Source organism: Pelecanus crispus, chromosome 5, assembly GCF_030463565.1.
Source record: "Pelecanus crispus isolate bPelCri1 chromosome 5, bPelCri1.pri, whole genome shotgun sequence".
Classification (NCBI taxonomy): Eukaryota; Metazoa; Chordata; class Aves; order Pelecaniformes; family Pelecanidae; genus Pelecanus; species Pelecanus crispus.
In genome coordinates, this window is record NC_134647.1 from 54,034,719 (window position 1) to 54,057,892 (window position 23,174).

General features: G+C 47.4%; 1 protein-coding gene across 3 annotated transcripts; it reads right to left on the reverse strand.

The window, feature by feature from the left end:
* Positions 1 to 255: 255 nt before the first annotated feature.
* Positions 256 to 22,783, reverse strand: RGS8 (regulator of G protein signaling 8). Of its 3 annotated transcripts, none has more exons than XM_075710586.1 (6): positions 22,679 to 22,783; positions 15,873 to 15,931; positions 11,805 to 11,906; positions 10,798 to 10,862; positions 2,187 to 2,353; positions 256 to 438 (listed from the first exon to the last, which is right to left on the reverse strand). In XM_075710586.1, exons 1-6 carry the CDS (start codon positions 22,781 to 22,783, stop codon positions 256 to 258), a joined length of 681 nt encoding a protein of 226 aa, XP_075566701.1. The 3 variants fall into 3 exon arrangements, with proteins under 3 accessions (XP_075566701.1, XP_075566702.1, XP_009476582.1); XM_075710587.1 differs by lacking the exon at positions 22,679 to 22,783 and adding an exon at positions 16,199 to 16,285; XM_009478307.2 differs by lacking the exons at positions 15,873 to 15,931; positions 22,679 to 22,783 and adding an exon at positions 13,841 to 13,866.
* Positions 22,784 to 23,174: the final 391 nt, after the last annotated feature.

Genomic DNA, 23,174 nt, shown 5'->3' on the forward strand with positions numbered 1-23,174 from the left:
ACCCCATAACTAGAGAGGATTGTGGTTTTGTGCTAGAGAGAGGCAACAACTGCAAGATGCTACCACTAACCAAAAAAAGCACAGAAACTCAGAGAGTCCTAATACCACATTCTGGATTACACTCTGGAAGCCTCCTCTTCCCCTTCTCCCTCTTTTTTCATTCCCACTGCTTTTAATACCAAGAAAGTTTCACATTTAGACATGGGTTTTGGTTGTTGTGGGAAGCACGTGGTTTCTGATGGCCCCATCGCTGCTCTAGCTGAGCCTCCTCTGGGTTTGAGAGAGTAGGTCTGTGTATATTTTGGATCTCAGGAACCTGGGGTAAGAGTCTTTCTCCATCAGGCTGTGCACCTTCCCCTGAGCTTGGTCAAAGCAAGAGAGGGAGGGCTCCTGCATATTTCTTCTTGTCAGCTCCCGTGTCTGGAAGTCTATGTTCACCTGGGAAAAGTAGCAGAAGAGAGTTTGGTACTGAGTGACCAGTTTTCTTGCTTCTAACGGTGCATTTCATCTCAGCCATGGCTGTAAAAGCAGCAGCAGAACCAAGGTCCTACCTTTGCCCATGCCTAAAGAGCCCCCCAGACTCTGCAGGGTTTAGCGATCCAGTGTTACAAAACCTGCCCCAAATTTGGAAAAGTTGAACTAGATTTATATTGATCTGAGCAATTCTGAAATCCAACTACTTTTATTCAGGCTCTTAAGCACAGGTTTATGTAGCATATCTTCTAAAAATGCTGACTCAGCCTAACCTCTCTCCTGTTGACCAAGTTTCCTCTAGTCACTTTATTCTTCACTACATGCCCAATATAAGGGTGAATGAACTTTTAGCTGGGTTTAAACTATTAGTACATTCTTATTAAATGTTTTAAACTCTATTGTTATAAAATAAATTGTGTGATTTTTCCCATAACAACTTCGTGTTACAATATCTGGAGCAGGGACTTGAAAAAATAAACCACCCTCATGTTATGACTGCCATTTGTTTGCAAAGCCAGCAACCTGAGTTTTCCTGTTTTCTTTCCCTAGCAAAGCAGTCAGTGTTTGTTATGGTTATTGTTTAAAACCTGGCTGAAAAGATGTTATTTGTTGTTATTAACCCTGCGTCCAAACTTAAAGGAGTCTAGAAAGTAAAGCTGTCTGCCTTAACTCAGATGACAGCAATACAGATTAGCCCTCTATGTCACCTAAGGGTCATTTCACATTCTAGCATGCCAAAATTATGACAATAGGACCAAATTTGAGGAAAGTCCCCATCCACCCTGCGCTCATGTTTCTAATCCATATTCAGCCCTACAGTCATGAAAATCTCACCCAGCTTCATGAATAACAGCAGGAAGATGCTCCCTGGGGGCAATGGGGATCGAAGCATGCCCCGAGATGCCCCCACCACTTGGTGTAAATCTGGGTGCTTCTTGGTGGCCTCACAATAGCCTTCCTAGTTCAAAGATGGAGTAAAGAGAGCCCTTTTAGGGGGGTCCCCTCACAGGCATCTGTATGGTGACAAGCACCTGTGCAATCTCACAGGAGGACCACCCGGGGAGAGCAGCTGCTGTAAGTGCCGTCCTGGTTGCATTATGAATAAAGTAACACAACCCAACATCACGACACAGGATCTGACAGTTGCATCAGCCTGCCAGTACTTGAAAGAGGATTTTACAATTCTAGGGTTTGGGTTGTGACTGCACTTTTTGTTCATCTCTGAGTTATTGCTCACATCTTTTAGGAGGTCTAATTGAGTTGGGAGTTAGTCAGCAGATAAACACCCCTCCCCGGAGAGTCAACAAGTTAGTAATTCGTGGGATGCTCTTATACAAAATGTCCTGCAAGAAACAAGCCCAATAGGCTGCTCGGGGATTGATACTAAGTGAGAGGAGCAAGGTGAAATACTCCTAGGAAGCTCGTAGAGGTTAGGAAATGTAGGTTGCGGTTGCCAGTGAACTCATTGGCTGTGACTAATTTAGTATTATCAAAGTAGTTGCCCTCACCAGGGGATGAGTCACTGTGAGCAGAGGCAGCTGGAGCAGGCAGGGTGGCATTCCCATCGCCTTATCCTCTCCTCACCATCACCTCTGGGAGGGAAGGGAGGGCTCCCCAGCCCCCTCGCACTCCACAGGTCCCAGCTGGGGGAGATGGACCTGCTCCCTGCGCCGGAGGGGTGCTCTGCCTGCCTGGGGTGCTGGCATACCCACCTCTCGAGGAGCCTGCACATCGATGAACTCCTCAAAGATCCGCTGGGCCTTGGAGGCCAGCTTGGCTGCTGAGCGGGTCTTCTTGAAGTCCTCGCAGGCGAGCCAGAACTCCAAGTTTTCCTCACTGAACTCTGTCTTCAGGAAAGCGCGGAAAGCAGCCAGCCCATCTGCAAGAGAGATGTGGGGAGTTACTACGGAAGGAGAAAGAAGATAGGGAGCAGTCTCTTTAATAGACATCCTTCCATCCACCCCTGCCTACCAAAGTTCATTTGATTTTTCTCCCAAGGTCTGCGATTCCAGGACGTGTCTATAACTTCCACCATTGCATCAACTGGAGTCTCGTGAGCTGCCACAAAGCCAAATATCATTTGCTGTTGCTCTGAAAAAACGTTCTGCCAGCTAACATGGCAAAAGGCTTTCTTCGAGATTGGGGCACCTAACCTTTGAAAAGTTCCTCTTGAAAATGTCAAGCTTCAGTGATAACATCTCTTTTCCACAGCATCTTGTGCGTGTTAATGCAGCACTTTGTAATGTTCTATCTGTCATTAAGAAAAACCTTTAATAAAACATAGTGTCTGTGGACTTGTCTCCTATGTTTGCTGTCACTTTGCTTTATTGCCTTGTGACATATTTTTAGTTCTTATTTAAACAGAGGAAGGATCTTGGAGAGTCTAACTGTTACAGCTACAATAAAGGGGAGAGGGAAAGGACGTGGCATAATTACCACTTGTCTAGTCAGTGGTAAAAGTGTTCTTATCACTTGTGAATGCTTAGCAATTGTGACATTTCAGTAATGTAATCTGAGTCAGCTGGGACAGATTAGAAATACGGGAAGATTTATTAGGCAATCTGTGTCTTCTTAAACCCCTGCCTGGGCATATTTATGGACACAGCTATTGTGTTTTATTTCCTTTCCCTGAATGGCACCAGCAGAGTTGAAGTAGCTGAAGGTTTCACACATGCCCTTTCTCCTTCCTTTAGCCTTGGGATAAATTTGGCTCCTGATTTTTTTTTTTTTCCAGTAACATGTTTCTAACTTTACCTAGTCTTTTTCTATAGGGTCTGAATATTTGTAGTTCATGACTGGAAACCTCCTCAGTCAGCACTGGCTACTTCCAAGCAAGTGTCTAAAAATATTGATGGAGTCAGGAATGCACTCGGCAAGGTCAGACTCCCCAAAAGGGTGAGGGAGCAGGGGCATGTGTGTGCGGCAGGGTCAGACAAAGACTGATGAGGGTTTGTAGGACCTGAACTCCTGCAGTGCTGTGGGTTGGGGGTTCCACCTGCCCCCTTTCTGCTGTGGGAGATCTTGGCAGTGCTGCCTTCCCTCCTTCCTCCCGTGGCAGGGGGCGTGGGAGCTGGGATGGAGCCCAAGGGGTGATGCCTGATGCTTGGTGCAGGTCATTTTCACATGTCCACGGCAAGCCTAGGCCCACTGGGGACAGGGGCTGACCATGTCACAGGATCCATCACAAACTCATTTACAGCTTTGTCCTTGTTTTCTTCCCTGCACCAGGTATGCGAGGAGAAGCAGCAATGTAACACTGCCCTTTTTCTCCCTTGTGTGTCCTAATTTTATTCCTGCTTCTCTTGTTTCTAGTAATAACTTAGGATATGGAGATATTTTTTGGTTCTAGGTCCTGATCCTCAGCCCTAAGAAATGGCCCCAGGTGTTGAACAGCAACTAACAGTCCTATTTCTGGCTGCATGTAACTCAGTGAAGATGTCTGACTTCTGATTGCCCAGATTTTCAAAGCAGAAAGATATTAGGCCAGGCAGGACCAAACTACAGGCTAAACCTCTCCACTCTGTTTCTCAAAGCTCATTCATTAATGGGCTCCGCACTGCTAACTGCTCCATCAGCACACTGCGTTGCAAAGAGCACAGCAATCGGCAACTAAACCGGGTATGTCCCATCTCAGCTACGCTTGCTTCTTCCTGTCATCCCCTGGAGGGACAGAAATAGCTGTATCACACCAACCCATCCTGCCACTTCTTAATTAATGCACTTGTAGAAGATCAGGGTTTCAGACTGCTACTGTGGACAAAACCAGGGCTTTTGTGCATGAGCACTGCAGAACAATTAACAGTGCAAATTATGGGTTCAAGACAGAGACAATAACATGACATTAGCCCCAGAGAAGCCTGCAGAGCAGAGAGTGCCAAAGGCATCTCTAGGTACCTGTCAGGATCACGCTGCACATGGCTGCTTTGAGCCTCTCCATGGGTAGATAAATAGGGTGAAAGAGAGAGATGTTTTAGGGCTGCTTCCCTTCCTGAAATCTAGGAGACAGAACAATTTTTCAAAACCTGTGTCCCCTTTAATGCCTATAAAATTCACAGGGCCTGTGTGGGAGCAGGTGGAGGACTTGAGAATAGAGCAGGGAGTCTTTGCAGGAGGAAAAGGAGAAGACATAACAGCAGGATGACAGGTTTCAGAAACAAGAAAGTACAAGAGGGAGAAAGCAGCAGTTCCCTGAGATGTATGTCATTTTGTGTATCATCCGCTCCTAAGATGTTTGACGTTGAATATTCCAGCACCCAAGCACACTGTTCTCTGCTGTGTGTCCCTGTAGAGGTTCCCCTTTCTCTGTTCTGGTCTTTTTTTTCCCCGCCCTTTCCTCTGCAACAGCCTCAGAGCCCCAGCACTGACAGAGGATCACTTGCAGAAATAGCAGCTTTGCAAGGCAAATAGAATATCTGCAAAATATAATACCCGCACAATAGAATATGTGCTAAAAGAAGGGGACTTCTTCATGATTGATGAGGTGAGAAAGGTGTCTGCTTCAGTATTGCCCCGGAGAGCAGCCACAGCAGGTCCCTCCTGGGACCAGGAGGTTTCCATATGCTCTGCCTCCTGCTCTCACGTCAATCAACTCCTTTTTATCTTGAAGTAAGTTTAGATGGAGGATAGATAAATAATAGTGTCTGGCTGTTCTCTACTTCTTTATATATTCCTGTTGTGCCCTCTTTACAGCCTTTAAGGAGCTGGAAATGATGAGGCTGGACCTGGGAAGACCTTGGTCTGCAAGCAGTGGCGGCCTTGGACACAGGAGAGGTCATCCTTGACTCGAGGCTGCCTGGTTCTCCACAGATTTCATCTTTAGCCTTTGACGGCCTGCCAGCATTTACAGCTGTGCCTGGCAGCAGGAGTTCAGAGATGGGAACCCAGACAACTGCACAGCAGGCAGTAGTAAATGGCTGCCCACAAGTTTATCGTGGAACAATGACAAATCTAATTGAAAGGGCAGGAGGGCAATTAGGTATGGGGACTGCCACCATCTGAGCTGGAATTTGACCTAGATGTTGACTTTAATCTCCTCCTGCACGTGAAGGCTTAACAAGGAAGCATCGTTCATGAATGATCAGCATTTCAAAGCTCACCCCACCCAATGGGACAGCTTTTTTGCTGGGGCAACCAACACTGGATTGGAGTGTGATATGAGCAGGAGAGTGTCACCTACTGAGTCAGCCTCCTGAAATATCCTGGAAGGTGGTTGGAGCACCTGAGAGGTGCAATTCCAAAGGCATGCTGTGCAGAAAAAGCACAGAAGTGAAAAGCAGGATTAGAAGTCTTCAGATGCTGCAGCACAAGATATCCCTAACATGTGTAGCCTAGAGGCATGGCCATTCAAGAAGACAGACATGTACTGGTATAGATTCACAGCCCTTCAAGACAACTATTGGACACTTATTCAGGAATTTGACTCAAGAGCAGTGAGCCTTGCTTGAAGCCAAAGGAGTAAATCAGTACTGATGGAGCAGACAGGATGAAGGCAAAGAAATGAAGCTCTTCTACTGAGTGTCAAGGGTCTGAATAAGGAGCGGAAGACATTTGCTTTTTACTTTTGCAGTGTGAAGGTAAGCTTCAAAATGCCCTCCTCTCCTTTCAAATAGACCAAGGGAATGCACAAGAGGATTGTCAGGAAGGATTATGCAAGCATTTGTACATCACCCCATCCCAAGATCTTGCAGTGCACCGTACAGCTATAACCCTGCAGGTCACTTGTGAATTAGACAATGACAAGAATTTGTGTTTTAAAGATGGGAACTGCCAGACAGATCAATGACTATGTAAGGATAGGCACTTGGATGCTCCTGACATCCCATTCAAATACTGTTCTTCAGGCCATGGAGAGGGGATCCTTTCCAGCAAGAAGGGCTGTGAAGGAAGGGACTGAACTGGCTAGCACAAAACACAACACAGGTCTTAACTAAGGCAAGCTTCAGCAACATGAGGAAGAGCCGAGATTAGTGGCTTAAATCATTCAGGGAGACAGCTTAATAACCAAGCATTAGCCACTGTCAGAGTAAGAAAATGATCAACAATCATATATTTAATGCATGCATTTCACACCATCGGGGCAATCAGCACTTCGTGTAGGAAATAAAGGTAGAGTCCTTATGGCTGGTAGAGGAATGGCTTAGCTCTATGGAGCATGTTGGGTCCAGGGCTGAAGAGACAAGGCCATAATGCTCTGTATAGCATATGTACATGCTCTCACAGCTGCTTAGCATTGCTTTGGTGAATGTTAGCTGCCTGTCACCAGCACAATGCTAATGCTAATGCTGCTCTCGCTCAGAAAGAACTAGGAGTAGGTTGCGATATTCCTGTGCTGTGTAGGAAGAGGAGCAATGTGTAGACAACAGAAGGAGGAGGGGACAATAAAGTTTGTGCAGAAGAGCAAAGACATCACAAAACATGGTGGAGGGGGGAAAGATCACCCTTGAGATAAAAATGGAAATTCAGTGCAAAGGTTTTCTGTGTTAGATGCTTCGTTGAAAAGTGACTAAGGGTTGAGGACAGACTGTCCTGCTGGATTCTGGACAAATGACAAGCCATGTGTCCAGCCCCGCAAGGGATGCAGAATGAGACATGCCATTGCTTGTATTTCCCTCCAGCAGCCTGTCAAAAGAAATCTCCATCTGGTTGACCAGCCTATATCTCCTGGGCACGAGTACAGAGGAGGGATTACTCCTCTGTTACTCACATGCATGCACACACACTCTGTGGACCACACTGAGCTCTACTTCCCTGGGAGCCACTGCTAATCTGCACTGGCATAAAATGGGAAAAGATGCCAAAATCTAGCATGTTAAAAACACTGCTTTGGCTCCCTGAGCATCCAAGGAAGCATGCTACATATGATCTGTCTTGCTCTCTCAATTCCGGGCTGCAAAGTGGGATCCAACTCCTCTCTCCTGTTGCTTGCCGTGCTCAGAAGCCCTGACCTAAGGGAACACCGCTATACTGTGCTTGCGTCTGTTGAAGTGAGCTCAGGCAAGGCTCCTGCCATAAAAAGGGGATCAGCTACCTGACCCTATGGTTTCAAGTTGATTTCCTTCACCCATTAGCAAAAACAAGTAGGATATCATTGCATTGATCTGGGGCTGTCAATGAAACGGAGCTGAGCTGCATCCGATGCTTCAGCATTGATTACTCTAAAAGGGCTAGGCTGAGGGATGCTGAAGTCCCAGTGCCAGTGCAAAAAGAAGGTGGGGGTGCGACAGAGAGAGCCTTTCTGCCTTTCCTACTCACAATCTCTTGCTAATGTCAACAAAATTTATTCTTTAAATGACCAGGGAATTAATCCAAATCAGGCCACTGTATACAGAGGGGCATTACTCATCCCAGGAACCTCTGGAGACATGCAACTGCTTCAAAACCCAGGGTTTTTCAATCCTCCACTCAAGATGCTGCCAGAAGTAGCATGTCAGGATCAAACATTACCTATGTAAGTCATTCATCAAAACAATCAGGGGAGAGGGAAGGGGGGTCATCTCCACAGGGCCAGCACTCTTCAAGGGATATTTGACAAAAATGAGCATAATGACACTCTCCATAGAGTCTGTATAAATGCATAATACCTGTTCAAGTCACTTCCATTCAGAAACCTTTTGGAGACTCATTAAAATAGGAAGTGGAAGAGTACAAGTTGTTTGCCTTTCCCATAAAGAGTACTGCAGCCCTGCGAGCCTCCTCCATGTACAAGGGGACCCTGCTCACCTTGACACTTCTGAGAGTCTTTTAGGGAGCTCTGATCCACTTTCTTGCTCCTTGGAGCTCTTTTTTTGCATCTGTCCAACCCCTTGCAGTATTACGCACAAAGACTGCCCCATTTTCAGCTGCAGCATCCAGCTCCTGAGTCCTACTTGTGCACTCTGGGGTTTTTTTCCCCGACAGGTTGGCTGGAAGGAACTACCACAACATCTGACCACAGCAGAAAGTGCCACTAAAGTCCCTGAAATTAGCATCACACTCTCCTTCCAAAATAGATGAACTGTCCATCTAGTGAAGAAAGAATTTATGACAGATGTGTCAAGCAGAAACGGTCTACCTGCTGATGCTGTGAGCCTCAGGGGAAATTCTCCCTGAGCCCAGCTGGTGCTTAGCCCATGCCCCCAAGCATGAATTCAAATTTTCCCTGGCTATTACCGTTCACCTGGGCAGTCACCGAGAAATTAGACTGAGACAGTTCTGTCCTTCTCTTGGCACTAGAAACAGAATATTAGCCAGCAGCTTTACTACAGACAGATGTAGGCAGGCCAGGCACTGCTTTTCTTACTCTGAAATTTTGGCCAGGTAAGGCACAAGACCCGCTTACCTAACATCAGCATATGTTTCTAACAGCAAAAATGCAACTCTCTTGTTCTGTTTCCATAGCAGATCTTTGGCAATTCTTCTGTGTTTTGGATACAAGTATACATAAGCGAAACCACAATGATTTTACAAGACAATTCCTTTTATGGATATATGTTCTTCTTTACCAGTGCAACTGAAATAACACTTCTGTTCCACTGGAGCTCTTTGTATTTGCATCGTTATAACCTTTGACTGCCAGGCTAGCAATTCCAGAAACTTCAGGTGCAGAGCAGTTGTAATATATTTCTTTAGAAAGTAGTTTATTAAACAACAAATTTTTTGTCACTGATCACCAGGCAATGTCACTGTGACTACTGATTAAAAAAAAAAAAAAAAAAATTTTTTTGAAGCTCACCTTCTGTTGCTATTAGGAACTGAATATTTTTCATTAGGTGCCAGAGAGTTACCAGAATTACTTTCCATTCTAGAGACAGGAAAAATTCTGATAATTCATTTATCACTCTATAAGGCTAATTTATTAATAAAAACAGACACTCTTGTGGAGGCTGTTGGATGAAATAATTGAACTAAGGTTTAGTTTAGCATTCGCAGCAGTCAGCTGAAGAGGGAACAGTCTGTATAATGTCAGTACATAGATGCGTAAATTCACTGGCTTTTGTAACCAAAGCACTGTTGCTGCAGTCTGTATCTAATAAGGAAAATTTCGACTTTTGCACTGGTGAAGGAGGAACAGGGGCTCGAGTACAGAATTGTAACACTGATGTGAATATCCTGTCCTCCCCGCTCCATCCCCCAGGCACCCTATAGTCTCTTTGGTGCATTTTTCCCTTCTTGTTTTGAATTTTGACAGAAGAAATATTCCCTCTTAGCCATACCCAGCTACACCATTTTTTTTTTTCTACTGGCTGCAAGAGCAATGATCTCAACAAGATACTGCTGCTAAAATTATATATTGCTTTTTCTGCCTTGGACAGCCAGCCTGTTTAAAGTTGTCACTTAATTCCCTGCCAAAACTGTTGTCATCTCAGTAGAAATCCAGAAAAATTACACTTTATTTAAAATAATAATATAATTCTACACTTATATTTTAAAATATAAGTGCGGAAAAAAACCTGAATCTCTAAGAAAACCAGATAGTTCCTTATTGCGATAAAATAGTTCACCACCCACATTGACTTCTCCCCAACCTTCACTTGCTCTTGTTTTATTCTGCAATAGAAACACATTAATGAGCCTATACTGTGAACTTCGCTGTCTTGTTTATAATTTCTTAGCATGAAAATACTGGTGAGGCAGACTAATATTTTCTGAACAGAACTGATACAATTGATCTATTGAATAGAGCAAGGTGTGCTGATTATACCTTTGCATAAGGTTTCCAGATGTGAAATTTTCAGGCTTGCCTTGGTAACTGCAAATTAGATCCTGCTAAGGGCTACCATACATGATTTCTCTGCTACAGAGCAAGTTGTTCAAGGTTACTGAACCACGTACAGCGTTGTGTTGTAGAACTCCCAGCAAAGGCTGCACTTCAACACGGTGTAGCTGCATAGTAGCTCAGAGGATGCTGAAGGGAGACTGAGACAAGCTGGTGTCGTGGATCCCAGGGGACTTTAGCAAGCTGAGAATCTGCCATTTGCTTGTGCGGAAAGCCTAGACCCAGGGGCACTTGCCAAAGGACAGTACGCATGGCTACAGCCTGGAGGTTCTACCTCCAGTGCATCCCCAGGAGCTGGAGAAGGCTAGACCTTGGGTTAATGACTTTATCTGTTGTGATCACCTAGTCAAGAGCAAAGCCAGGAAGGGGACCCACAGAAAATCACTCCCTCTCCTTTTAACCAGAGGACAAGTCCTGCCTATAAATGACTGTGACCATTGCCTAGTGGGTCGTAAGCAGCTACCCGGAGGGACCATTCCTGTGCTATGCAATGCATACTTTATTTGGCCTAGCTACAACCAGTATTAAGGGTATGAGGGGAAAAAAAGTACAATTTGATCTCTACTCACATTTATGGGACAAAAGAACATCAAAAGAGTCTGCCCATCTTGTTGCTTCTTCTGTTGACAGTCTTCTATAAAGAAAGGAAGAGGCAAGTTACAGAGAAACCATGGCCACTGATCCCCTCTGGGGCTGTTTGACAAGGACAGCCCTTGGTGGCTGGAAGGAAGGCTGCAATTCTTCTCACCTAACTTTGGAGGTCTACAATGTTGAGGTCTCCAGGTGAGCAAGTCACCCTGGGCTCTCTTTAGAGTCAGTGAGGAGATACCAAGGGACCTGCAGGGACTTGACTCTCTTCACCTCACATCCCCAGCTAGGCAGGTAAAATAGGCCAGATGAATCACACTCGAATACGGACAAATTTTTCCTCATTGACTCTAAGCAGAGGCACAGGGAACAATTTCAGATGTAGACACTTAGATTGTAAATGCCCAAAAGTTAAGTGAAATTAAACTGTCCCCTGCAGAAGCGTTTACTTCTCTCTCCTGACTGTAAGGGGAAGGTCAGACTCCTAGCCTAGATGTAACCAGTGACTTGTGATCAGATGAATCCCATCCCACTCATCTTAAATCAGGACTCTGGATTGTCTGAAGCATCTACCTGAAGTGTTTTGCAAACTAATACGGGATTTTTTGGTAGTGTTTAATAACAAGGCTTAGTTAAGGAGGAGTGTGACCTGAAATTGCTGGTCACCTCTTATACCAAGCCAGCTGCTCAGACTTTGATTTGTGATGACAGAAGGGTGAATTAGGTCTTCAAATACATGCAGACATGTGCCACATACAGCAGTGGGGACTGTGCGCGTGTCCTGTCTCACAGGAGAACTCGTATCAATGATCCAGGTGTTTTCTGAGGCTGTTCCTGCCATATCAGCGCTGTTTTGTTTTCCTCCTTTCTTGTGGCTAAAAGGACTAGTCAAAGCTTACACAAAGTACAATAAAAGGAAGAGGGGGTGGTGGGTACGGAGGGGAAGGACAGAAATGGGAGTGGGGTGGGATGCTGCAGCTATACTCACTTCAAAGCCCGGTTAGGCTTGTCCGGAAGAATAGCTGTGAAATCATTATATGAGTCTGATTTGTGAGACAGGCAGCCCAGGCGAGTCCTCATCCCTCTGTTCCTGTGGTCGATGTGGGGGAGCAGGGGTGTGAGCAGTGGAAAACCAAAGAAGATGACGATTATAATTCTAGCCAGAGTGGCAAAAAAAAAAAAAAAACCCAAACCAAAAAAACAACCAAAACCAAAAAATCTCAGTGGCTCTGTGTTTCATCAAACCTGTGTCCTTGGTTCCCTCATCTGTGGGAGGGACCCTGAAACATCTCCAGTAAGATGCCAAGCAGACGCTAAGGATGGACACGGCACCAGGGCAGCCGAAGCCTCACCCACACCAGTCATTCAGCTGCTCTGGCTGGCAAAAAGGCTTTTAAAGGCTGCACTTTGGGATGGTTTCTTGGAAAGACCTACTCTGGTCAGGTGTGAGAGGAGAGCGAAGGACAGCTATACCAGAAATCAGTCACTACAATCCTGCAGCACCAGCAACAGCACAAATACAAATACCAGGGCTTGAGGGCAGGAGGGGGCTGGAGGAAGAAGAGAGGGAGCAAGGCACCTGCAAGGTGAGCCTGTGCTGCAGAGCCATGAGACCCCAGCCAGGATCCCAAGCAGCTTCTTTAGACTCAGGGTTATATAAGCAGACTAAAACTGCCTCTTTCCTGACAGGCTTATCCAGCCAGAAGATGGCTTTATTGCTTTTTTCCTCTAAATTTCAAACTAGCCCCAGTGCCTTCGCTCCTTTGCTGGCCCCTCGCATCCTTGCCAGTCCCTTACCGGGACAGCCGGTGTGTCCGCAGCATCCTTCATTACACAGCCCCGGAACGGGCAGGAACACAAAGGCAGAGGGAAACATAACACACACACATACGTTATACAGGACTGGCATTGTCTCCCCTCAAAAACATATAGCTGCCGGTTAATGGTTTAACATGGTCTCTAGAAGGGCAGAGCCTGTGATTTGCCTCTCCAGCCCAAGGGCATCTCTTTTACTAGGTTCCCAGGACATCAAATGAGGCCATTCTTTCCTCTGGACCATGGCAGGAGGATTTAGTGACCCAGTCTCCACTTCTCAGCTGCTGGACCCACTTCTGAACTGGAGAAAGCCCTTCTCCGATCCCTGCTGCCAAACAGATGCCAAATACTTTCTGTGACTGCAGAGGGAAGCAGTGTTTTTCACTTCCATATGTAATTCTTGCAGAACACTTCAGCACCAGCAACTGAGCCAATCTGTAGCACGCCTGTTTCCCCCTTCTCCTCCCGCCCTTCAGAGCGTTTCTATTATTGCACATTTTAATGTAATCTTAAAGCAAATTAAATGTTAATTAAATGCAATGAGTGTCTTCCTGGTGCAGCACAGGCAGCTTGCGGTGTTTAACAAGCACAAAAACCTGGAGATCTTCAGTCACAGAAATTGTTGCACAGCTTCACAATATGGACCCATGACCGCTGGTCTCAGGATGCTATGCTACATAAACCTCAAACATCAACGCAAAAAACTCATTTGCAAAGTGTCATGTTCCTAGCTGAGCATGCTGGACCTGCTGTGTTCAAACGGACACTAAGTCTGCTATAGGATCTTTCTGGTACCTTTCCTGATACCTCCTGCCCCCAACCTTTATCTTCCCTGCACTGTTTGTTCTAGCAATTCTCACGAATTTCTCAGCAAGAAGTGTGACATGCATTACTGCAATGCTGCTCAGATTTCTCTCTGATGGCCGAGATCAAGGGACTGCAGCAGGGAATCAGAGCGTATGGGGGACAGAGATGCTGCGCCACGAGCAAGGAGCTTGTCTCTCATGGAACACCGATCTCTAGGTGAGGACTTCCAAGACAGGACACAAGAGAAAGAGAGGGAAAGAAACCGGGTACGCAGGAGGTGGAGAGGAAAGGGAAGGGCAGGAGGGAAGAGGGGACACTGCAGCGAGCTGAAAGGCTCCCTGGATGAGGTAGACAGTGACAGGATGGGCAGGGGTGAGGGATGCATCATGGCTTTTCAGTTACCTCCGTGGGATCAGTAAGGCAGCCATTCAGGCATCCAGTTATAGTTAACCCTTTAACTGGCTGGCTTGGACAGCAGTCGGGGCTGTTTGCAGGAGGCAGGAGTGCAGAAAGGAGGGATTTACTGTTTCATGTCCTGGCACTTAAAAATATATCAAGGAATCCTCTGCAAAAAAAGGATGACCAATTGTTCTCAACCCATTTGATCCTTGCCTCCTAGCGTGGAAGGTCGATTTTTCAATGGAAGACGTTCAGAGTTGACGGATGATCACACAGGAGAGACAGCATTTCCTTCTAAGACCAGGACTGCGGATTAAGTCCAGCTTCAGGTCTAAAGATTTTGAGTTTGGCGTCACAGCTCACCATGGAGCGGCAGGAGTAGGCATTATCGCACTCATCATTCAACACCTCTGAAGGTCTCTCCTCAACAGGCAGAGCTCCGGGCTGACCTCGCTAAGAAGACCAAGCTACCTCTTGTCCCTGTCCCTCCAGGTCATGGCTGACGTTACTGGCCAGGCATCACGGAAAAGCTGGCACTGCAAATAAAATAACAGGAGGACTTCACGCGTCTGCAGATGCTGGTCCTTTCACCATCACAGGCTCAAGCACTCACACAAAAATAACTCAAAGAAAGCATCTCCTCCTCAGGGTGGTGAGAGCCTGTGGGGAGCCACCAAGGAGATGCACAGTCTGCAAAGGGGAGGGAAGGAAGGAGGGAGGGACAGAGGGGGTGGCAGGGTCGCGGTGAGCCTTGGCACACAGGCAGCTGGTTGAACAAATCTCACATCAGAGAGTGAAGGCAAGGTCCACCAGCCGGGAGACTGATGGGACAGAGAGCAGGACTGTATAGTGAGCACAGGTTTCTTATTTGCCAGGATAGGGCCAAGCTCCAGATATCCTCCATGTTCTCTTGCCCAGAGGGAACAACTGAGGAGGAGACAAAGGAACTGATGAGAGCAGAGACTGCATACAAAGGAGCCAGGACAGTGCTCTGCTGGACCTGGGGAGATCCCAGAACTTGGGCCGCCCATCACAACATCCTTTTTAAAACCTGATTACATTAAAAACGCACAAAGCCTCTTCCCAACTAAATTAATGGAACTGGGATTGTGCTACATGCCACTGAGTGCATTTCCTTAATCTCTACCCTGACCGGCTGCTTCGATGCGCTTTAACTGAAATCAATCCTTGTAATTCCTTAAGCCCCTTTAAATTTCCTCATTAACAGCCTCACCCGCATGTGGGGCCACAGCAAATGATTTCCTAGGGTCCAGCAGCCCCTAGTCCTCTTTCCCACTGCTTCTCTGAAGTGAAGGCTGGAAGTGGAGCCAGGTGCCCTCTCCCTCGCAGCCTCTTCTAGCAGCCCGCTTTTTGGGGTACTGTTATGAAAGAGCTTTCTGCTCGCCCCCACTCCCACCCGCTCACCAGCCCCCGCAACAACAACCTGCACAGCTGAGCAGCACCGAACTTCCCTGTGATCCCAAAGTCTGCCTGACTTCATGGATGTGGAGACCTATATTTCCCTTGAAGGCAAACCCACTGCTAGGCTGACATTCCCACGGATATTTCCTCTGATTGCAGATAAAGCCAGTCAATCATGACTTTAGAAATATAATCCGTGGCATCTGGTAAAGGCATCCTGGTAGGGGTCCATGGTGAGGGTTTTGCCTCCTGGTCCATCATTCATCCTACCTCCCCCTCCTATGAAAGGACCATGGTGGTCAAGGAGAATTGCCAGTCTCATCATAGATGTGTTTTGAGGGTTTCTCCTTGGGAGACAGAAAGGGAGGGGTGTGATTGTGACATTCAGGTTATCAAACCACCCCAGGAGATCACCTGAGCAAAGATAAAGAAGCCATCCCAATAGAAAAAATTAGCAGCATGAAGGTTAAAAAAAAGAAAAAAACCCACAACAAACCATGAGATCTCAGGGGCTTCAAGAGATTAAGACCATCCATTCACATGCAGAGAAAGCCAGAAAAAACTGAACACAGAGGCACTGCAGACAGACACACACAGAGAAAAAGATACTCACTGCCTTTGACCTGTCCTCTCTGCTGGTGGGTCTGTGCTGACAGCGTGGTCAGAGAGGCTCTGGGGAGAGAACAGAGCGGTCTTCTTCAGAGATAACCCCCTGCACAGGGTGAAAGTCACACTTCGACACCCCTCCCCTCCCCACCTCTCTCCAAGCAGCAGCAGTGCAGCTCAGAGCAGATCGCTCTCGCATCTAGCAAAACCCTACAGCAGCCTCAACCCAGCAGGCTGGGGCTCGGCTGCGCAGCCGGCTCCCACCACTCATTGGCAGCACTGCTGAGGAGTCCACCTGATCACCACGTTTTGCTGCATCTCCTCCTCACCCACCTGGCAGCAAAACCCCAGCTTCTCCCCCGTTGGAGGTGGGGGACCGCTCTGCTCGAGCGGCGGATGCCAAAGGCTGTCAGGGAGCATCTGGGGGTGGGGGATGCCTGCGAAAGCACTCACTGTTGTCACCCTCGGTATGCTGGAATAAAGCATCTGCCTGCATCGTTTTAATCGGCTCCTCTGAGGTTTAGGGAAGGTTGCTGCCCTCAGATCATAGATCATCAGGAGTTGCCACAGACAGAAGGGATAGGAGAATTTAATTAAAGAGCCCAGGTGTCAGCAGGGCCAAATAAAATCGTTAACAGGCAAGGAGGCACCTTATTGCAGGGCATGGGACGACAGAAGAGAAAATCCACCTGGCAAGTCAGTGATGTGACTGCCCCCCTTTCATCTGTCTCCCCTTCCCTCACCTGATGTGTGCAGTCCTGCTCACTCCCTGCCCTGCAGCAGGCTCCCTGCAACCTTCCTCGCTGCACTCGCCCCACGGCTTAGGCTCCTATTCCCTTTCCTCTCCTGCACCCACAACTTCACCCACCAGAGGATGTATATAGGATGTCCAGTGCACCCCAGTGGCTCTAACAACAGCCTAACCCATGGCACCGACATGGTGGAGCTGCAGCACGGCCCCCCAGCTCTGGGCTTAGCTCAGCCATCAGTAACAACACCTGGGTGCCACACAGGCTGCCTAGGCACTGGTGTGGGTCACTGACTCACTGAGGGCTCAAGCCATAGGACCTCCATTGCTTTTTTGATCCTGATGAAGTTGACTGACTGAAAAAAGAATAGTAATAATAATAATAAAGTCCTCTGCAGTTAAACAAGTCATTGCCTTTTTCCTGGAGACTTGTAGTCACCTGTCTCTTCTCTGCTAAAAGACTGCTGGGCCTGACATGCTGGTGCTACTAGCAGGAAACATGTCTTGAGATAGCACATTATCACCAGGCAACATCCCTGGGGAAAGAGAGTCCTGCAAAACTTACTACGAAAACACAGGGCTTAGTAGCACTGCGGCAGTGATCCCAGCTCTCCATCATCTTGGATCCCCTCCTCCACAGCTCAATTTGGCAAGGAAATATTTGCCTTGTTCTTATCCTCCCATCGCAAAGCCCAGGTCATCCTGTCTCGGATTAATCATGTCTCCAGTTATCAGAAGACAAGCACTGTAAAAAATGCCGTGGCTAATACAATCTCCTCTCAGCCAAGGTCGAAGGTTGAGGTTCATCTTACACCTTTGGTACAACAGACTGGTTTGTTCAAGTTAAATAACAGTCAGCTTCAGCCCTTGCCCTAAACCCAAGCTAAATTAAATACATCATCACCAAGGGTTTAACTTCTAACATGATATTTTTGTTTTAATGCATTTCCACACTTCCAGGTTCTCTCTGGGCAACCGCAGGATGTCACAAGTGACGTTTTTATAATACTTCCGGGACATCCCTCAGATCTCATTTACACACACAGACATTGTGGGGTGGGAGATGTCAACAAAATGTTAAATCAACAAAACTCTAGATAATTCTGGTGCATTATTCAGATACCTGGACTTTGCTTCAGTCTCAAGCAGATCAAAAACACTGATCCACTAACTCTGGATGGGATAGATCAGAGGACCACATGAGTGCTCCCGCTCCTGCTCCTGCTTTTATGCCAGTTTTATATATTGCCATGTCACAGCCATCACCAGCATGGACAGAGACCTCAGTCCCTATTTCTTCAGTACATCAGTACACCCTTTTCGTGACCTCAGTGAGACCCTAGAGCAACCCACAAATGACTCTGAAGACCAACAATTTTTTCTTCAAGTTTCCTGGGCCAGGTGTGAGTTAATAGAGAACAAAAATAAGTGAACTGTGTTCACACAGGCACTGTGGGAAATGTAATTAAATTGCAGATAAAGAAAATTATATTTTTACAGGGTAATATTTTAGAAAGCTTCTGTGCAGTAGAAGGGGTTTATAGCAAATTCCTTCTCAAATGGCCCTCCTGCTTCTGAATAGTCTGTAGCTTCTATTTAAAAGCTTTTAATAAAATAACTCATTTTGATATTAGGCTTGAATCCCATCCAAAATTTTAAATCTCTCCAAGAAATACTTTAAAGCAATTTCCTCATGACCCGCTAACAGCAAACACACAAGCGGTGAACATGTGCAGCGTTGGGAGTGTTGGCTGTCACCAAACAGGGTGGAAGGGAGTTTTCCAGCCTGTTCCCAGGACATTAATCCTCTCTCCACCATCACCAGGGTCCTTTTCACCCTCCCTATTAATTTAAATACCTCCCTGCCTATTCTGTGTGTTTTGCCTATTGATCATCATTCAAGTGCTTTTTTACCCAAAAACTCCTTCTGGACCAAATACCTCCACCAGTTTCACTTGGTCCCAGTTTCTGCCACTCAACTGCTACATAAAATTGTGTGGTCTGAAGACATCTGTTCTTTCCAGTATGGCTGCCCTCACATAACCATCCAGATCAGGAAGCCAGTTCCTGCTGGTAGTTGTGTGGCTTTTGCCTCTCCACATACAGGGATGCTCCTCCCAGGGCTGGCAGCTGACCCACTGTTCTCAGTTTGGAGCTGGAAGTTCAGAGGATGCCTACACTGACTAGCTCATTTGCTTGGCTGACATCTCCAGTGGGTTTGCCTTAAATAAGCTCCTTCACCTTGACATTTAAGCAGACTTCTCCCTGTCTTCTCACTCTTGCTCTATTTCCTTGGGGTCTGCTGCCGCTCTGGGATTCCATTATTTTATGCTTAACGAGCTGTCACGCCAAGCCTGTTGCTGTCACTTCCGCTTCTCATTTCTGACTTTGTGGCCTTGTCATATTTACAGTGATCCATGCCACAAGGCCTTTGAACTTCTTTGGGGTTGCATTCACTCTTACTTTGCGACTTTTTCTGGTTCTGTGCCAGCATCTCTCTTTTCTAGTATCATGCTGCAAGGAGCTTGTTCAAGGGTGTGCTTCATGACTTGCTAGTCCAATAGGTTTTTTCCTAGCACCCAGAAAGTGCTTCTTCAGACTGCTGTGATGTTTGGCAGCTACATCCCACAGCTGAAGTCATTCTTTGGTATGTTTTCATGAGATGCTGTTGCCTCTGTGATCTCTCTGGAAGATGCTCAGTGATGCAGGCTCTGTGACTGCAAAATGCCAATTACATGGGACCAGTTGCCTCCCACAATAGTCACTGCTTTGGGAATTCAGGTGACCTGCATGCTGCAAAGCCTGCCTTTGGCTCAACCACAAGCCTCCAGCCATGGTCCACTTCTGCTGTGACCCAAGGGGGCTTTGTTTTTTTGCTGGAGGACTGGAAGGAACAACCACCCTTGACCTGGAATGACAATCCTAGCATATCTCTCATGACATGAAGTGTCATTTGATCTGCTGTGACACACGGTCATTCAAAATTTATCCAGAATCCAGACTGGTACCTGTATGGGCCCAACCCCAAGGTAATTCAATTTAGTAATTAATTTATGTCCAGAGTTTGCTGTCCTCCACCACTGTTTGCAATTAAAGCTGGAAGAAAATTGTTAGTAACTGACATCTGACATGCAATGGTCTGCTCACTGTGCAAGGCTGCCTGCCTGCTTCTTTGAGGGTCCAGGGGAAAACACGCTTGGTCCAGCATGAGGTGACTGTCTTGGCAGGAGAGAATTACGACTGACATGGATAGCTTCCTAAACTGCAAAACAAATCACAGACTTGACTTACTTGTGAAGAGAGCCACAAGAACAGCTCCCCCTTCTAAAAAAGGAGCTCCAGTAACATCAGGAAACATCCACAGATGTAGCTCAGAATGTTTTTAAGGGGTTAATTTTTCTATTCACCTTAAACCTCAAATAATTTTCTACATCATCCCAGGCAAGCAGGAAATCCTGAAAGGTGAAACAAGGAGAGCTTGAGTTTCAGGAGTAGGTGAGGAAACCAAGCAGCTGATATACTGAATGGCAGATTGATAAAAGAAGCCACCTTTCATGTGCTAACGAGGCAGGGCAGGAGATAGGAGACACCCACTGAGTTGAACTCCCCTTGAAAATAAAAGACTGTGTATAAAAATAAAAATGAGTTACATAAAGTGTGAGCCACGGTTCTGTCTCTGGGTTAGCTCGAGAGCATGGCAGCTATTTCAGTTCTCCCCTGTGTCAATGATAAAAGTGTCTCCTGGACATGTTTGCAGCTCTCAGGCATTGCGATTGCTGCAGCAGAACAGATGCCTCCACTGTGAGATGGCTCCTGGCCCCAGTCTGCACGCTCCTGACTCCCTCCCCAATTCCTCCAGGCAGGTAGGACGCAAAACCGACAGCTAAGCAGTGTGGAAGACTCCAGGCTGAGAGGGGCAGTGCACAAGACAGGAATCAAAGGGAAGAATTTCCCCTTTAAAGCTCTTTATTACAATTCCATAATTGTTCTCTGAGGAAACATGGTCCCATGCCCAGGAGCAGTTACACGTAAAGAAGCGCATCGGTACCCCTGCGTGTGCGTTGGAGAGGAGGCTGTTAGCGTGGAGCAGGGAGGCAGAAAGGATTGGAGTTGACACAGAGCTGCTCTGTGCAGCCTTGGAGTCCTCCCAGCTTTCAGCATCGCTGCTGCTGTCAATATGGCAGTGTCTGTAACGCAGTTGGTGTGTATGGCTGGGAAGCCGAGACAGATCCACCCCGGCAGACAGAGCTCCACAAAGATCCCCTACTGCAGATGCTCCGTCCCCTACACATTTTGATTGAGATCTGATGCTTGAGACAGGCCAGGGAGGAGTGAGGCTTGCTGACAGATGGGGTTAATTTTCTGCTGAGACATCATTCAAGGTGCTTGCAAGCAGCCTGCATTTTGTGAGCTGAACACTGCAAACTGGTCGTTTACTAGATGTTAGAAATCAGCCCCGAGACCCCAGGTTTGCAGTCACAAATCCATTTATGACCAACAAGGTCTATGCTTCTTTGCTCTTACTGCTGTTATTTCAAAGGCTCAGGCTTACAGGGCATCCAGGTCCCACAGCAAGGATTTACTGGGGCTATTAACTGCTATCCAGATACACAACGTGGCACCGGGAGGTCATTCCCACTGTAGCAAAACACCTGAGCACGTGCCTAACTTTAAACATGTGAGCAGTTGAATGGGTATTTGTACCATGAAATACAAATAGAGTTAATCGCATGGGTGAACTGGGATTTCTCTTTCGTCTCTGGAGGCTGCTCCTCTAGCCTTAATTAAAACATAAATGAAGTGAGCTAGATGGGCTCATCCTCTTTCTCCAGCAGACGGTGGGTCTTTCATAAAAATGTCTGCTGCATCCAGCACCAATCTCTCCTCAGGAGACTGGCCTGCAATCATCGCCTGTGTCCTGCCAGTCTGGATAGAGATGCGCACTGAGATCGGCCAACACCTGCGCCAGTCAAGCCCTAAAGACTGGGCAACGTCTCCGGAGCCGTGTGGAAGGACTGCAGAGCAAGAGGCCAGGCTTGTCCTGCCAGTGCACGACAGTGCTGCTTTAGAGGAGCCTGGGGCTGCAGGAGCGAGTCTTCGAGAAGGGCAGCACAACAGGACAGTGAAAGCACAGCCCTTTATGCAATGTGTACACTCCCCAGATGGATGGAGAGGCAGTGATAGGCAGCCACAGAGAGAAGGTGCTAGCACGACTGGTCCCTTGTATTTCTTAGCTGTGCCAAATTACCAGCTTATTCCCCCCACCCATCAAAGAGCAAAGACACAGCCCTTGCCGCTGCAGGGATCCCCATGAGTTACAGCAGCCCCACAGTCAGGGCTGCAGGAAAACAAGCCCCCTCGGGTTAGCACCCTGTCCTTCCCCCAAAGAGTGTACACGCTCCTGCCATCTGCAAGTTTTTGCTACAGCCTCTGCTCAAGGCAGTTCTCTCGCCTCCAACACGTCCTCCTTTCGCTCCAATTAGTCTTATTTTTAACTAGCTCAGCCCCAGCGCTCAGCCTGGGTGTTAGTCACAGTGTCACAGATACCCAAATATTCAAAGGAAATACAATCTATCATTTTAAAACAACAAGAGCGAAGTCGGGGGGTGGGGGGAATGAAAAGACGGTGAAGATCTCAGAGCTGCAGGCACCAGCACAGACTGATGTTTTCTACCAGCATCAAAGGCCCACCACTAATCCCATTGAAACGGAGATCACCCCAGAACCACTCCTGCTCCTGTATCAGCCCAGCCAGGGCTGGGCTGGGGTTAATGTAAGAAATATGCTGCTCTCTTTCCCCGCCTGCTAATTAGAGCGGTGTCTGTTTCCCTTTGACCATTCATAAGATGCCATGGGAAGATTAATGCACTGGGAGAAGCGCTGCGGTGATATTAATAGGGGTGACATCTGAGCAGCACCCTTCCCCTCCCGCTTTGCCTGCAGAGCCATCCTTCCCCCCAGAAAACTGGGGCAGGAGCAAGTAAAAATCCCTCCCCTGGGGCCTCGTAACCAAGCAGAGGACCACTGGGCCTTTCATCACCCACCAAGGCCCTCTTAGCTCTTACCTGTCTTGCGGCTGGCAGCAGGGTGGTGGCTACGTGGCTTTTGGTGCTTGATGGACATGGCTGGTTGGGACCCTGAGGAACAGTGTCTGCAGAATCCTGATGCATTGGGGAGGGCGAAGGACCCAGCCCGGCCACTGATATCTCTGGAGGAACAGCAGCACCGTGCCACTTTTCCTGGCTCCCTAGCCCTGCATCTCATGAAAAGAACAAGAGCTGGTGGAAGGAGGGGGGTTATGAAAGAGAGGGAAGGGGGAGAAGGGAGAGTGAGAGCGCGCGCTCTCGCAGATGCACACACACAGAGCAGACAGAGGCTTGTATAGGATGGCACTGCCTGACTTGCTCTCATTATTGCCGCAGGCTGGCTGCTGCCCGTGGAGAACTCGCCAGCATCCGCTGCTGGCCGGGGGCACGGTGGAGAAAAGGGACAGGGAAGAGATTAGGACCTCATGGACCACTGGAGCAAGGAAAACTACCGCCTGGGCACCAGGGGCTTTGT

Coding starts and splice junctions, on each gene's coding strand:
- RGS8 (XM_075710586.1), bottom strand. CDS start 22,783: ATGCATCAGGATTCTGCAGACACTGTTCCTCAGGGTCCCAACCAGCCA. Junction 15,932..22,678: donor TGCTGCCAGCCGCAAGACAG/GTAAGAGCTAAG, acceptor TTCTCTCCCCAG/AGCCTCTCTGACCACGCTGT. Junction 10,863..11,804: donor AAGCCTAACCGGGCTTTGAA/GTGAGTATAGCT, acceptor CTTTCTTTATAG/AAGACTGTCAACAGAAGAAG.